The 16,463-nt window shown below is 37.6% G+C and overlaps 1 protein-coding gene across 6 annotated transcripts in view; it reads left to right on the plus strand.

Moving 5' to 3' along the window:
* Positions 1–8,040: 8,040 nt before the first annotated feature.
* Positions 8,041–16,463, plus strand: part of Arl13b (ADP ribosylation factor like GTPase 13B) — a 77,008-nt gene continuing 68,585 nt past the window's right edge. For 3 of the 6 annotated variants that reach the window (XM_063224780.1, XM_063224781.1, XM_063224786.1), the window contains exon 1: positions 8,041–8,405. In XM_063224780.1, the coding sequence (XP_063080850.1) occupies positions 8,347–8,405 (59 nt within the window). In that variant the 5' untranslated portion in view covers positions 8,041–8,346. Of the gene's footprint in view, positions 8,406–10,848; positions 10,898–16,463 lie in introns of those variants that run through there. The other 3 variants (XM_063224783.1, XM_063224785.1, XM_063224782.1) reach the window with 2 other exon arrangements.

Below are 16,463 nucleotides of genomic sequence, written 5' to 3' on the forward strand. Positions count from 1 at the left end.
GCGCTCGGCGGAGGGGCCCGCCCGCGCCCACCCCCGCCCAGAGGGGAGGTGATAGTGGGGACATTTCCAGGAAGCTTTTCGGAGCTGGGGGAGGGGTCAGGGACAGTGTTGGAGGCCTAGAGAAAACCGGCGGCTCCTCCTTCCTCACCCTTCCCAAACTCTGCCACTCCAGAATGCTAGGTTTCCAAAGCGGAGGGGAACGCAGGAAAACCCTGCCGCGAGCTGGGTTGGGGACTTGAGGGACCAGGAGCACTCTGGGCACACAGAGGTCAGGATCTCCAGGATTAGGAAGAAAGCGTGAGCCATGATGTTGGCGATGAAGATGTTAGCCGACGCCTAGGAGCTAGCTAGGGAGGACTTTTTGAAGACTATATAGAGCGCAAATAATGGAAGAAAATTGGGATCATTTTGACCATCCACATTTTGGGTTGGCTGTTGTTTGTATCTGCTGTGTAAAATAGCAGCAAAAAAAAAAAAAAAAAAAAAAAAAAAAAAGTTTTGAAAAAAAGAACTTATCAAATTCCAACAGTGATGCAGCTTTTTATTCTTTGCAGTGGTTTTTGTCCATAGGGATACACATGTAAAATATGTTTATAGTTGCTTATGAAGCTAAATTGAGTGAGTTCAAATCATATATATACTCAGCTATTTATTGTGTAATTTTAAATTGTGTTACTTGCCTTTTTGTTTTTAAAAGAGGGATAGTAATAGGTTTTCATAGTGTTAATAGAAGGCTTTCAGTAGATAACATCAAAACAATATTTTCTGCCCAAATAAAGTATCAGCAGATTTCCTAAGCGTTTAAGTGAAATCCAACAGAAAAATAATACTTTAAGTATGTCTTCTGCTCGAGATTTTGTTTTGTGATCCAGCTGGCTGGATGTTCATTAATATTAGTCACTTTCCGTTCTTTCTTTCTTTTTTCTTTTTTTTTTTTTAGGCAAGGTTCTACTACAGGGTTCAGGATGGCCTTCAACTCGTTTTGTAGCCCAAAGCAGCCTGAAATTTGCAGTGATGCTCCTGCCTCAGCCTCCTGAGTGCTGGGATTACAGTCATGCACGACCACACCCAGCTATGCTAGTCACTTCTGATAAGAGTATGGGCTGGAGAATTGTCAGTCAGTAGGGACAGAAAATTTCCTACTATAATCTTTTATGTTCTATGTCATAAACAACCAAGTTAGGTAAAAATATTACAGGCAGTGAGACAGGACTAGACCCTCTGAGGAGTCAACAGAGAAGATAAAAACACATTTCAACTGTGGCTGAAGGCACATCTGTTGGAGACCAAGCCTCAAAGATAAAATGACCAGGCCTATATGCCTCCCTGAGAGGTAAAGAATATATTCACATGTCACCCTAGTGAGTGACCAAGACCCCCAATTCATCTCTTCCTAAAAAGTCCTTGTTCTTTCCAGGTACACTTGCTACATGCCCTTTTGCCCCATTGGATCACTGTTACTTAAGTGGCTAACCTTGTAATCTTATTGGTTGATTGTAGTCTTATCCCACACTGTACCCACCTCCTGAAAGTCCTCTATAAAATGAGTTCCCCAGCAACCCAGTTTTCAGGTCCTCTCCTGTCCCAGGAGCTCTCTCTCTCTTGCTCTCTAACTCTTATCTCTATCTCGCTCCTCTTTCCCTCTCAATAGTTTTTTTACTGCTCTTAAGCTCCATTGCTCCTTAGAATGCATTCTTCAGCTTTGGGGAATAGGAACTCAAGAGTATCTGCTATTGAGCAGGTTGAGAGGAGTTGCATTTATTTCCCCTATATCACCTGCACTAAGAACTAAATTGACAGGAGATAGAGTAACAGAAGAAATCAAGGCATAGTCACCTACGTACAGGGGAATTTAACAAAAATCTAAGACTGAGGAGGTGGCTTAGGGCTTGAGATATATATCATTCTGAGCTGTGGAAGGCAGAGATGTTTGAGGTTTCTTGGCAGTGGGGAAGGGAAAAGAAAGAAGTACCTGGTCTGGAAGGATTGCCTTGTTATGCTACTAAGAGTAAGGAAATAAAAACTGTCTTTAGGAGTAGCCCTAATTAGCAGTGAAATTCCCTTTATAAATGTAACTTTCTGTTATAGTTTGGATCTAGACTGCCCTCTAATAATTCTGTATTAAAAGCTTAGTCACCTGCCTGTGATGCTACTGGCCATGAAAACTTGAAGAGGAAGGGCCTAGGGCAGGTTATTGGCTTACCCTTAAAAAGGACTTTGGGAGCCCTAACCATTTCCATCCTTTTTCTGTGCTTCCCAGCTGCTGGGAGGTAAGCAGTTTTCTCTAGCCCAGAAGTCTCACTATTACCATGATGCTCAGGGCCACCATCTGCCCAAAACAACTGAGACAGGGAACCAGGGAACCTCTGAAATCAGCATAAATTTCTCCTTTCAAGTTGATTTTCTCAGGTATTTTGTATAAGAATAGTTACCTCACACAATTTCTTTTCCAAAAGAGGAAATTTCTCCTTTAGTTAGTTGAGTTCTCTGGTTCTGCTGGTTCTTGATTGCTTTTATCTTATAATATCTATTTATCAAAGTAAAATATTTTAGAATGGCACTTTCTGAACCTTGTCAATTGGGAAAAAAAACACTAAATATATCTATGACTCCCTTTTCTTTTCTTTTTCTTTTTGTTGTTCTTTTTTGAGACAGTTTCCCTATGCTGTTCAGACTGGCTGTGAACTCACTTTGTAGTCCAAGCTGGTCCAGAACTCTCATCAATCCTACTGCCTCAGCCTTTTGAGTGCTGGGATTGCAAGCTTGTGCCATCTCACCCAGCCTATGCTTTCCTCTTTTAAATTCTTTCTTCTTTTAGTATCTCTGAGTCAGTGGGTTTACCATTTTAATCTCAAGCCTAAGTGATTTAAATATAAATGTAATTCCAGTCTCTGTAGAATTCTTTGGATTACTTTACATACTATATTTAATTGATAAATACTTAAAATATATAAGTCATAAGCCTTCAAATAAAAGCACCACTTAGGAATGTCCTCAGGTTTTGAGGAGAATATCAATTTTTAAACCTCAAAAATTCTTAAAATAGGAAAACTTCCAAAATAATAGAGCAGTAACATTCATTTAAAAATCTCTAACACACATTAAAAATATACAGTATGAAGAAAAGAAAGGCATGTTAATAAAGTACTTAAAAGAAGAGAAAGGAAGAAACCGTGCTCTTCAAAAGACTTCCAGTGAATAAAGTTATCTTTTTAGTCTCACAGTGGTATATTATAGCAATGAGTGCCACTGAAGAAACAGTGAATCCTATACAATAAAGTCAAAATCTGAAAAAAAAGATCTGAAATGCTTATGCAAATTGCTGGCTTTTAATTTATCTCAGGATTTTACTCTATGATGATAATTTTTTTTTTTTTTGTCTTTTTCATTTTTTATCGGTACCAGGGATCGAACTCACGACTGCCTGCTTGCAAGGCAGGCGCTTATGCCGCTGAGCTAAATCCCCAGCCCCCTCTATGATGATAATTTTTGATTTAGCTCATCGTTTATCAATATTCAGGCAATATCTTTCAGCCACAATTTGTTCTGAGCATATTTCTAAATATACAACAAAATCTATCTTAGTTTAATTCTTATTCTAATCCCATTTTTAATCCTATACCCTTACCTGAATTTACATTTTTCCGTACCATTGTCTAGTAAGTCCCCTAATATACTTACTTTTGTGTTTTCTATCTTCCTCATCATCCTTCCCCACCAGTAGGATATAAGAGTCAGGAAGGCAGCAATTTTTTTTAATACGTTGTTCACAACCATATTCTTAATTTTTTTTGAGTTCTTTATATATGCTAGGTTTTAGTCCTTTGGGGAAGAGCTCACAAAAATATTTTCCCATTCTGTAGGTTGTCTCTTTATTCTATTGGGGTTTTTGTTTGTTTGTTTCTGTGCAGAAGCTTTTTAATATGATCCCATGTGTTCATTCTTGGTATTATTTATGTCATTGAAATTCTGTTCTGATAGAACAGAATATTTTCAAGAGTTGTGCCTATTTTATCTTCCAGCAGATTTTTTTCTGTTTTAACATTTAGATCTTTGATCCATTTTGAATTTTGTTTAGTATATATTGAGATATATGGCTCTAGACTCAATCGATTTTTTGTGTGTAGATATCCATTTCTCCCAGCTTAATTTTTCAAAAGATAAAATAGCTGAGTATGTCTCAACTTGTTTCTGCTTCCTCTACTCTGTTCCATTGATCTACATCTCTGTTTTGGGGCCAGTACCATGATGTTTTTAATCCCTGTAACTTTTTATGTGTTTTGTTTTGTTTTATTTTTGAAATGGATATCAAACTCACAACCTTGAGCTTTCCCGGCAGGCCCTGTGCTACTGAGCTATATCTCTGGTCCCACAATGCTCTTGTAATAACTGCAATTCTGGGATTATGACACTTTCTTCTTTGCTGTTGTTGCCCAGAATTGCTTTTCCTGTTCTGGGTCTTGTCTTGTCCCACACGAATTTTTGGATTGTTTTATGTAGCTCTATGGGGAATGTTAGTGGTATTTTGAATTGGATTGCCTTCAGTCTATATATCAGTTTTGAAAGTATATTGACTATACTGGCTCTGGCTGTCCAGGGATATGGGATATCGTTATGGATTAAAAACTGGTGGTCATTTTAACACCAGCTGGATTAAATCAGCATAGTGCTGATCATAGATGTTCCACCTGAGGAAAGTTGTCAGCATAGAGACCCAGAGAAGACGAGTGAGACATTATGGGTTTCTCTAAGTGTTGTTTTGAGCCATTGGTTCTCCTGGAGGAGCTTGTCATGACTAGCTTCCCCAGCATGAGTTCCACCATTGTCATCAGAGGACTTGGGACCTTGTTGGTGAGAGTGGCTGTGATTCACTTTGGGTCCTTACATCCAGCATTGCTTCCTGGCTCCAGAGAAGAGGACGTGTGCCATTTAATCTCCAGGAGAAACTCATCACGCTGGCTTTCTGGCATGTACTCAACTGTTATCATTGGAGGAGCTTGGGACCTCCATCTCCCTGAGGATGGCTGTGGTACTTTTTAGGGAAGCCCTGGTTCTTGAGTGTGACTTCTTGGCTCCAGTGTAGAACCCTCAACCTACCAGCACAGCTCCTTCACCCTCCTGGCATAGACTTTCTAGCTTTCACTGCTGACCTTTGGGTCTTCCCAGCACGGGTCCATAAAGCAGACTGATGTGAGTCCTTCTTGTGGGCTCTAGACCTCCAGTTGAACTTGTGGAAGGCATTGTCATGGGCTCTAGGTTTTCATCTGGACTCATGAAGACATTGCTGTAGTATCCAGGCCCTTGGCTGAATATTCTGAATCTGTTGTGGACAGATTTCCTGCACTTTCTGTGTTTAACCCTGGGTGACCATCATAAAATATTATAAATTCTGTGTCTCGATTCTAATTGTTTTCCTCACAACCCCTACCTATGACAGATATCTTTTCATTTTCTGACATCTGCTTTTATCTCCTTTTTCAGGGTGGTATAATTTTTGTTGTAGAAGTCCTCCATATTCTTAGTTTGGATAATTCTTAAATTTTCAATTTTTCTTGATACTACTGTGAATGTTTTTCTAATTTCTTTCCCAGTAAGTTCCTTAATAGTTTACAGGAACATTATAGAGTTTTGTGCATTTATTTTATATACTGCTATATCATTGAATTTGGTTACCAGTTTTAAAAGTCTTTTTATTGGACTTTTTTGGGGTCTTGTAAGTAGAGGATCATGTCACCTATAAATAATAATAAATTGAATTCTTTCTTTTCTATATGTATCACTTTTATTTCTGTCACTAGGCTCATTGCTCTGGTTAATATTTTAAGGGCTATGTTGAGCAGAGTGGTGATGGTGAACATTCTTGACATATTCCTAATTTGATATGATGTTGGCAATAGATTTGTCATAAATAGGTTTATCACAAATGGCTTTGTCAGATTGAAAAAGGGCCTTCTATAATCATTTTTATGTCTGCATAACTTCTAAGAAGGTGTTTTCCATGTGTTCGCTCAACATTTCATGCTGCTTTGATTTTATAGTTCCTCAATATCAACAGAGTCTGCACTATTGCAAGGGAGGAGAAAACATGGAGAATTGTGTACCAGCTCATAAACACATTCATCAAAAGGGGACATGCTATTTACATTTCATGGGACAAGGCAAGTCACATGGCATGCTCAATTCCAGAGTGTGAGAATAACTATTTCATGCACCTACAGAGAAAAGAGAACTAAAACTGATGGACAACTTTTCAGAGAGCCTATAAAGTGAGTATGTTTTCCCAAAAAAATAGTGTTGAGTATGGTTTCAGAAATGCTCAAAAAATCTTCACATAGTAAGACACTTTAGGCACGGAAGTACTAGTTGTAATCTCAAGAGAACTTTTTCCTTCACCCCCCCTCTCTCCTCCCCTCCTCCTCTTTTCCCTGCCTCTTAGTCTTCTCCTTCTCCTTTCCCTTCTCCTTCTACTACTTCTCTTAAATAAAGAAAGCAGAGAGATATGGCCAGATCATAGAGAACACATATAGAAAGCCAGAGGAAGAATGGTCAGGGAGATAAAAGAAGAGAATAGCAACATCATAAAATTGTGACAGGTCAAGGCAAGAGTTTTAGGCAAATGTCAAGAGTTTATACATTTAACTGCATTAAATGTATAAAAGCTGCAAAGGAAAGGAGAACCAAGAGGGTGATTAGTAAGACAGAAGTTATATCTAAAAAGCATGTTTTTGAGTAGTTTGATAGAGCTGAAGCCAGATCATAGTAAATAACTACAATTGTGAACATCAGTAATAGAGATTTTAAATTTGGGACCCGCTAGCTTTACAAACAATGTGGTAAAAATAGTCAGCAGAAACAATAACTCTTAGCTACTGAAGAATTTTGACCTTACCCTCCCCTACTATCCTCCCACCATGGAGAATAAGAGCTACAAGGATATATGACATGCTATGTTTGTGAGATAGATGATACCAATTTCCAAACTGCTATTATTTTTGAGAAAGTATATTCAAATTGTATTTCCCTCTTTTCATCATTTTAGTAACTGCAAAGTAGATATTTTCATTTCTAGTCTCACTGATGAGTTTCAGAGGAGCAGAAAATAAGTTCTAATGTGCTACTAAAGAACAATAATTTATAGATCAATATTTGTCCTAAAACACAATTTTCCCTTGAATTTACTGGGATTTTCAGTGATCTCTTTCTTTTATCAGAATTTAAAACTATACATGTAAGTGAAAACTGAATGGACACAAACACATTCCTACATTTTTTGAGGGAAGTGCATTTTTAAAAAAAGAACATACCGGAAATCCAGCAATCACATAACTCTTTAAAAAATAAAATATTACAAAATAGCTAGTAGGTAACATTTTCTAATTTGCAGAAGTCAAATAGCCACCGAACTACACATCTAAAAAATCTGGGAAAGAATGAGTTTATCTTTTAGTAATGGGTATAAAGTATTGCCTTCATTTTGTTCCTTTCAGTGCTTCTAAACATGTATTTCTTTCTTTTGTAATTATGATCCTCTCCTCCAGCAAATATAATTACATGTCTATTTATGTAACAAAAGGCGATTTGTGATTACTTAGTAATAACCGTCTCAGAGTGTTTTTTTTTCCTCTGTACTTCTATGTCCCGAGTCTGCTAGAATCATACAGGATTCCCATTCCTGCTTGCACAAACAAAACAAACCTACGTACAAATTCCGAGATCTTAGGACCTTACTTGGAGATACAACAAAACCAGAACCTTGGCAAGTAACACATTTTGGATGGATATACAAGATTAAGCCTTAACTCAGATTTATCTGGGAGCCTCGGCTTATCTCTGGACGCTCCCGTTGCCTAGTTACGAGAGCCATCTACGTGGAGCTCCGCCTTCTTTTTCTAAAGCCCGCCTACTTTCCCTTTCTACCTCTCGGAGTGGGCGGAGGGCTAGGCCCATTTAGCCACTCAGGGGGCCCCAACCAGGTCTGCAATCAATGATTGGAGAACTACTATGTGGGCGGTGCTTGGGGGGGAAGGTCTTCCGCGCCTCAGAGAACGTCAGCACGTCGATGCGGGGGTTTTTCTGTGGCCGGGACCAGCTAACCAGGGTTGGGTGAATGGGCGCTGGGGGTTTCGCCGTCCCTTGGGGAGAAGGATAGTTGTTCTCTTCTCACAGGCGGACGCGGCGGCGCGTGGTGCTCAGACGGGTCGCCTTCCCTGCCGCCAGCTTTTCCTCCGGGCCTACCCACCGCTTAGTCTTGTCCGAGAGGTCGGGGCTACAGGATCGGCCTGGGCAAGCTGGGGGCCTGTCCCTGCTGCTGGCTCGGATGGGCGGTGGCAAGAAGAGCGACCTGGGATGTTTGGCCTGATGGCCAATTGCTGCAGCTGGTTCAAACGCTGGCGGGAGCCTGTCAGGTAGGTGCTATCCAGAGAGGGAGCGCCAGCTGCTTTTTGGCGCCGGGTCGGGCGCCGCCTCCCCTCGCGAAGCCCGGAGGACTCTGCCAGGCCGCGAGGAAGCATCCCGGAGGGAGAGCGGGGTGTGTCTGTGTGTGTTTCTGTGTCCCCTGTCTGCCTCTAAGTTATGCTTAGCAGTTGTTGCCTAGGATGTAATTTAAATGAGTTTGAGTTTCTTAAAAAGTTGTTTTGTATGATCGGAAACTATCCGTAATGTATTTTTCTTTTGAAAGTTTTATAATGGATATTTTTTTGAAGATAGAAGCGTGGGATATGCTTTCTATAATCGGTACACATCCTTTCCCCGCTCCCTTCCCCTTTTCTCTCTAATGTTCGTTCGCCCCTTGTCCCTCTCCCTCCCTGTCTGTCTCTCTTTCTTACTCACATACACGCACTAACGCTATTTTGCTTGGGGATTTGGGCTTGAAATCTGGCTCTGCTACTTAATAATTAAATGACTCAATCAATCCTTTTTGGCCCCACTTTATATGAAGGTGATAATATCTGAATCTCACAAGTTTTGAATTCAAGGAGGATAAGTGGTGGGTAGTGTTTTTCTAACTGTAATCCAACTTAATTTCTTAAATGAAGTCTAGTAAAACCTTTTAATTAAAAAGTCCACTAATTTAACATTTAATTTTGCAGTGCTGTTGATATTAAGTGCCTGTGTTTTGTCGTTTGCTAAGTAAATACTCATTCACAAAAATAACATGCACCAGGCACTGTGCAAGAAAGGATTCAATGAAAATTATGCGTTTAAAATCGAGAGGACCTAACTAGAAAAAGAGTTTTTTATTCTTTATAAATAATGTTGGCCTTATATAACTCTTTGGAGTTAGATTGAAGGTAAAATATACCAAAGTATTTTGAATTGTCAATATTCCAAACATAATACTAGTTACAGGGATCAACTATTTAAAGAATGAATCTGAAAAGCTACATTTACACTTTATAAGGAAGATCAATGTTGGGAAAATAAATCAGCAACATGGAGCTTTTAAAATTCCTTCCTCTGTATTAACTCTTAACTGGATTTCAGTATTTTAAATATAAGTTGTGGTATTTTTATACAATGGAGTACTACTCAACTATAAAGAATGATTACATTGAGATATTTACTAATAAATGGCACAACTTGAGACCATACTCATAAGTGAAATAAATCAAACTCACATGTATAAATACCGTATAGTCTCCCTAGTGTAAGGAATAGTAAGAGTACATAAGAGTTTATGGTAATCATGATTCCCCATTGCATTGTTTTGAAGCCTTATAATGATCACATTAGTTAGTTGTGATGGGTTTGTCCTTGTTTGTTTGATTTTATTAACTGTGATGGTATGAGCAGCTAATTTGAGGGAAACAAGTCATTATAATAGCCAGTACTGATATAATATCATCTTACTCTGAAGTCCTACCATGCTTTTGCTCCTCTGTTACCATTGGCTCTATCATGTTGTACCTTATTGGATTGTATTAGGTGTGAAAGTATAAACAAATTTTCTATGGAAAATGAGATAATGTAGTAGCCATTGTTTGTTTTCTGTTATTTGGTTCTGAATGCTCTGTAATACTCTCATTCTCTTGAATGTTTTTATACTATTTTGTTATGTTTGATGCTATTGTATATGAAGTTATACTCAACTATTTCAAAGAAAGAGACATTGTGGTAGTTACTGTTAATTACGGGTTGTCTTCTGGTGAACTACTGTGTTGCTTACATTGTTCTGATCTGCTTTGTTATGTGTTGCTTTGTCTTAATCTGTTGAAAAATTAAAAAGAGTCAAAGATATTTCAATTATGCTCTGGTCTCATTATAGGGCTTAAAAGTTATTGATAATATATGATCATGTTTCTCTGTTGGTTTTTTAAAAATGTATTTGATGTTTATGAGAGCTGTAAAGTATATGCTCATTTTAACTAAAAACACTCAAAATTTGTAATTCAAAGAAGTTTTCAGTTTATCACTTACTTTTTACTTCTCATAGCAACTATACTGTATTCTCTGAGATTTGTTTAGAGTTAAAAAGAAAGGAGAATATATTGATTTCCAAGTAGATCAGGTCATTGAATTTTATTAGTAAAGGAGGATTAAAATTAAACCCTCTTCAATTTAGAATTTATATTCTTTAATAAGATACAACTTAATCTTACACTGTTCAGTAGACTGCTAAACATATGAAATGTGACAGAATGAAACACTGTTAAGGGTGGAGTAAATTTTGAAGATTCATTGTGGAAAAAAGTTGTGTGTCACCCCAATAATGGGGATTGGCATGCAAGGCCTGGGGCGTATGCTAAGCAAGAGTTCTGATACTGAACTACATCCCCAGCTCTACAAAAGACCGTACTTAAATTGGTTTTTGTTTGTTTCTGTCAGAGTTTTGCTGTGTCGCCCAGGCTGGCATCATTGCAATTCTCCTGCCTCAGCTTCTCCATTACTGGGATTACAGGTGTGTGCCACCATGCCCAGCTAACAGTTTTTAAAAGTTGATTACATTTTAATATTACAACTTTTGCTGGGGATATACCTCAGTGGAATAAACGCCTGCCTAGCAAGTGCAAGATCCTGAGTTCGATTCCTGATACCCTCCCAAATTATAACTTCTGCATAGAGTGGGTTAAATCAAATGTAATATTAAACTTCTTTTGTTTTGATTACTGGGAATTGTACTCATAACCTCATACTTGCCAGGCAGGGGCTGTGCTGCTGAGCTATATCCCTGGCTATTAAAATTCATTTTACTTTTTTTTCTTTTTTACTTTTGAAAAGTAAGTAGAAAATTTAAAGTGATCACTAGAAAATTTAAAATTATATGTGGTCATTAGAAAATTTAAACTCACATATGGATTGCATATATCTATTAGACCATGGTGATCTTAATATAAAGGACATAGGTAAATATCTCTCAGTGTTAGAATTGACTATAAAATGATTTGAAAATAAGTTGAGTTCTGCCATCTTCTAAGAATCCTTAGTTGGGCATGGTGGCACACATGTATAATCCCAGCATTCTGGAGGCTGAAGCAGGAGGATCCTGCGACTTGGGCTACAAAGTGGGCCCAGGTCAGCCTGAACTGCATAGCAAGACCCTGTCTGAAAAAGAGGGGGAAAAAGAAAGGAACCCTTGTCATAACAGTAACTGAGTAAATATTTGCTAAGTACTATACCTAATTCAGTCATCCTTTACTAGTAATGATCGTTGAGTAAATAATGCATCAAGTAGTTCCATTTATTTTGCTGGAATAAATTAGAATAATAATCTACTTCTTAAAAAACTCAGTTCTTTTTAAAAGAAAAATTACCTCAGTATTGTTTATATTTTCTGCAGATGTATTTGCAAATGTGAGAAGATAATGACTGTTAACATGCAGTGTATGTTCTAAGATTCCTTTGCTGACTCATCTGTTTCAAAACCTTCGTATTTACTCACATATCCTCACTTAAATTTTCTCTCACTGAGCATATTATTGTAGACACTGAGCTGAGAGATTAGATTTGTGTGTTACAGTCAAGGCAGGAGTCACAGATCAAGTGTGAGGCACTAGCCCTAATCAGGATGAATGGCCGGAGATGCCAGGAACTCAGCCAGTGCTCAGACCATGTTTGCTGTTGCTAGCAACAAGTCAGAACCTGAACCTAGGCTTTCAAGCTTTGTAAATTAGTCTTGAATAAACTATAATCCTGGATCAAATAGACAAATGTGTTGCTCCTGTAGAAGCACTGCAGTGCAATGTTGTTGTTGCTTAAAGTTTTTAGGTCACACAGTACATGAAAAAAGTAACTTCTGTACCAAACTTTGTTTGGTAATAAATCTTCAGACTTAGTATTCCTAAATTCATTAGGTGTATGTTTGTTTTGTTTTGTTTTTTTGAGACAGGATCTCACTGTAATTCAGATGGGTCTTGAATTCACTGTGTAGCCCAGGTTAGTCTTGAATTCACAGTAATCCTCACGCCTCAGCCTCCTAAATGCTGGGATGATAGTGTGAGCTGCTGTGTCCAGACTTCATTGGTTTTTGATTAATGTCCTTTTTTTTTCTGTCCACAATGTAATCTAAGATTCCACACTACATTTTTACAAGTCTCTGCAGTCTTCTCCAACTTGTGACAGTTCCTCAGTCTTTCCTTGTATTTCCTAATCTTGAGAATTTGAATAGTACTGATCAAAAACTTTTCTGATATTCCTCAACTTGTCTGTCTTTTGTTGTGATTTGACTGTTGTGATTTGCACTATTGAGAAGAATACAGAGAGACTGTGTGTCCTTCACAGTCTTGCTGTGTGAAGGAGTGAAAATGATGATGCTGGCATGTCTTATTATGAGTCATGGTCATCTTTTTTGCTTTGTTGTTAGTTTTTTTTTTTGTTTGTTTGTTTGTTTTTGCACCAGGGATCGAACTCATGACCCAATGCTTGCAAAGCAAGTGCTTATGATGCTGAGCTAAAACCCTGGCCCCAGTCATGGTCATCTTTATCACTTAATCAAGGTAGTATCTGCCAGGCTTCTCAATCTAATATTTGAGTCAAATATACTGGCTTCTGAATCCTAGGAGTTTTAGTGCCTTTTCCCTTTGTCAGGTGTTGATAATTTGCCTTGCACTGTTTTGAGAGAGAAAATCCATGTAAATAGTTGATCCTTGGCATATAGTAGTCATTCAGTAAATAATACTTCTGATTCTGGGAAACAAGTATTAATAAGTAATTTACTCTTCTCAGTTTACATTTTCAATTTATTAGTAATGAAGTTTCTCCATCTTATTTTGGTAAAAGGAGTCATTTTCTTTTCCAAGTTAATTTTTTTTTTTTTTAATTTTGTGGTACTGAGGATTGAACCCAGGAACTTTGAACTGAGCTATAACCCTAGACTTTTTTTTTGAGACAGGTTCTCACTAAGTCACTAAGGTTATCCAGGCTAAATCCAAAACTTAAGATTCTCCTTCAGCCACCCAGAGGGCTGAGGTCACAATCGTGTATCTACACTGTGCTCTGTTTCATTTTTTCCCTTCAAGTACTGTCATTCATTCAAACCTAAAATGTAAAATTCAGACAGACAACTGAAGCTAGAGATCACAGAGAGAATTTCTGGTATATAAAGATAAACTTTTGTCTGAAAATGTGTTGTTCAGTTTTACTATCAAGTCTTTAGTCTTCAAAACATCTCATATTTTTTTCTTCAGTTTTCTATTGCTGCTATACACATTACTATAATCTTAAGGACTTAATGCAATATACATTTTTTATCTTTCAGTTTTGTGGTTAAAAAAAAAAACTAAAATCTTTCAGGTGGGGATAATCTTACTTTCCTTTGCCTTTTCTGGCTTTTAGAGGCTACCCATGTTCCTTGTCGGTAGCCCTGTATTGGTCAGCTTTCCTTGCTGGGACCAGTACCCAACACTCACTGCCTAAAGGCGAGAGGATTATAAACTTTAGTTTATAATTTTAGAGTTCTCAGCCCATGTTTAGTGGGCTCCAAGGCATGAACATCATGGTGGTAGGGGATTATGACTCATCTTCTGGCATCTGGGAAACAACAGCGGGAGAGCTGGAGAGGAAGAGGCCCTGGACCAGATAGAGTCCCCAAGGTCACACCCTCTGGCACATTTCCTCCAACTGTGCCCTTCTTTCCAATAGCTCTTTCAGCTGTGAACTATCAATGAGCGGGAGCAGAAATGAGTGTTTGTTCTGCTTTCCTTTTACTCAAATCAGAAGCATGTTTGGTAAATGTGTGTGTGTGTGTGTGTGTGTGTGTGTGTGTGTATTTTTCCTCTCCACGAGTCTTACTCCAGTGAAGCTGACAACCAAGATTAACCAGCACAGTCCTTTTTCTCTTCTTTAATGCCAACAGCCGAACACCTTTCCTCTCTGATCTCCTACCTCCTTCTTGTAAGAAACTTTGTGATTATATTGGACCCATTTATGTGATCCAAAATAAGCTTCCCATTTAAAAATCTTTCATCACATCTACAAGATTCCTTCTAGTATGTAAGCAAATTTATGCACACATTCTAGGAGACGGGGGATATCTTTGGGAGGCTATTATTTCATTACTATAAACAACCATCTGTTCCTGAAAATAGACATATATAATCATCCCTACTATGATTTTTTTTGAATTGAGGAGTCACTCCTTAATACCACCATTTTTTGGCCTAAATATATATAACTAAATCTAGACTACTTATAGAAGTTGTTGAAGCCTTAGTTTCCTCATTAAACTAAACATGTAGATTAGGAAGGATTATCTCATGTGCTGTATGTTGATGTAACAAAGAGTGTGCTACATTTCTTTTTATCCCTTTTGTGCTTGTTTATAGTTAGTAAGAATTGTAGAACTTTCAGATAAAAAAAGACCTAGAGACATTTCTCTGTTCCTCTCATATACTGTGTATATATGAGAATACTCTGGTAGCACTGAGCTACATCCCCAGTCCATTTTTTCTATTTGACATGCATGTGCACACACACACACACACACACACACACACACACACACATTTAGATATAATTTTGAGGATGTTAGATATTTAACACAGGGCTTCCTGCATGCTAAATCTAAGCTGAACCTCTGACTTTTACCCCTGTTCTCCTCCCTTATATTTTAGATATAGGAAAAACTGACACTGATAATTTGATTTAAGGCTTAAAATTAGGATGTGACACCAAGTTTGGTCCTCGCCTTACTTATTTGTGATTAGTCAATGTAGTGATTTGGAGATTACTCGTACAATAAAGTCATACCATAACATAAATGTTTTGGTAAATATGTTCATTGTATCATCTTTTTCATTCTCTTATACATATGTCATAAATTAATATCTCTAAATTCCTTTTCATATATGTGTTTATATTACTTTTAGAATTTATATGTGTGTATGTCAAAATTTGGAACTTTCTCAGTGTAGTTTTAAGGGTTTTATGTAGGAGTTTTCATGTGTCAAACTTTGCTCAATAGTATGTATAATATTTCTCTATTCCTCTCATATACTGTGTATATATGAGAATACTGTTAGCACTGAACTACATCCCCAGTCCATTTTTTCTATTTTACACACACGCCTGCACGCACACACACACACACACACACACACACATTTAGATATAATTTTGGAGATAAGCACTATAATCTGCTTATATTTCTGATATATGAATTTGCATGTACGTTGAAAAAAGGGATCCTGAGATAATATAGCCTCATTTACTCAATTGTAGATCTACGAGCCACTGTATTGACTTGAACATCATGAAACTCCTTACTCATTGAGACAAATAGCTAAAATAATATAAAATAGACTTCTGGGTCTCTTAATCCCTAACTTTAATATTTTTCCTAAGGATTATTTCTGTTCAAAAATCATCTTGTTAATTAGTACCTAAATCCATGAGCATGTAGCCTTTTTTGGAAAAACTTAAGCCAATTTGATGTAAGATGCTTGACTTATGTTAATTCTGTTAATTCTCATTGAGCTGTTGTGTTTTGCTGTTGTTGTTATTGTTGTTGTTTTGGTATGGCAGTTGAACTCAGGACCTTGTACTTGCCAGGCAGGCACTTGTGCCACTGAACTGAGCTGTTGTTTTGATATGAAAATTTATGTTAATTTTATTACAATTCATCGAAGTACTTTCTCAAGATTATATATTTTAGTTTCATTATATATTTTAGTTTCATTTAGTATTTATTCAGCAACTTGGAGATCAGAAAATATTTGTGTTTTGTTTAGTAAAGATGCCTACTGTGCCCAGTATTATATTTAATACTGGTGACAAAGAATTGGTTAAGACAAATTCTGGTAGAAGAGACTGTATGAAAATTTGCATGGGATAGTTGTGAAGCTGGGGGAATTTTGGGCTTTGTATGTGTGTTGGAGAGTGACAGAAGAACCAGTTAATGAATTGGGGCTTTTGTGTCCCTCCCTTCCTCCTCATTCCTCCCCACTCTTTTCTTTTTTTTTTTGTTTCTTTTTCTGTCTTGTTTTTTCTTGCCTTCTTTTGTTTTTGGTGCTTAGGATTAAATCCAAGGC

Source organism: Cavia porcellus, unplaced genomic scaffold (genome assembly GCF_034190915.1).
Source record: "Cavia porcellus strain 051 isolate PalLab524CR breed Dunkin Hartley unplaced genomic scaffold, mCavPor4.1 scaffold_15, whole genome shotgun sequence".
NCBI lineage: Eukaryota > Metazoa > Chordata > Mammalia > Rodentia > Caviidae > Cavia > Cavia porcellus.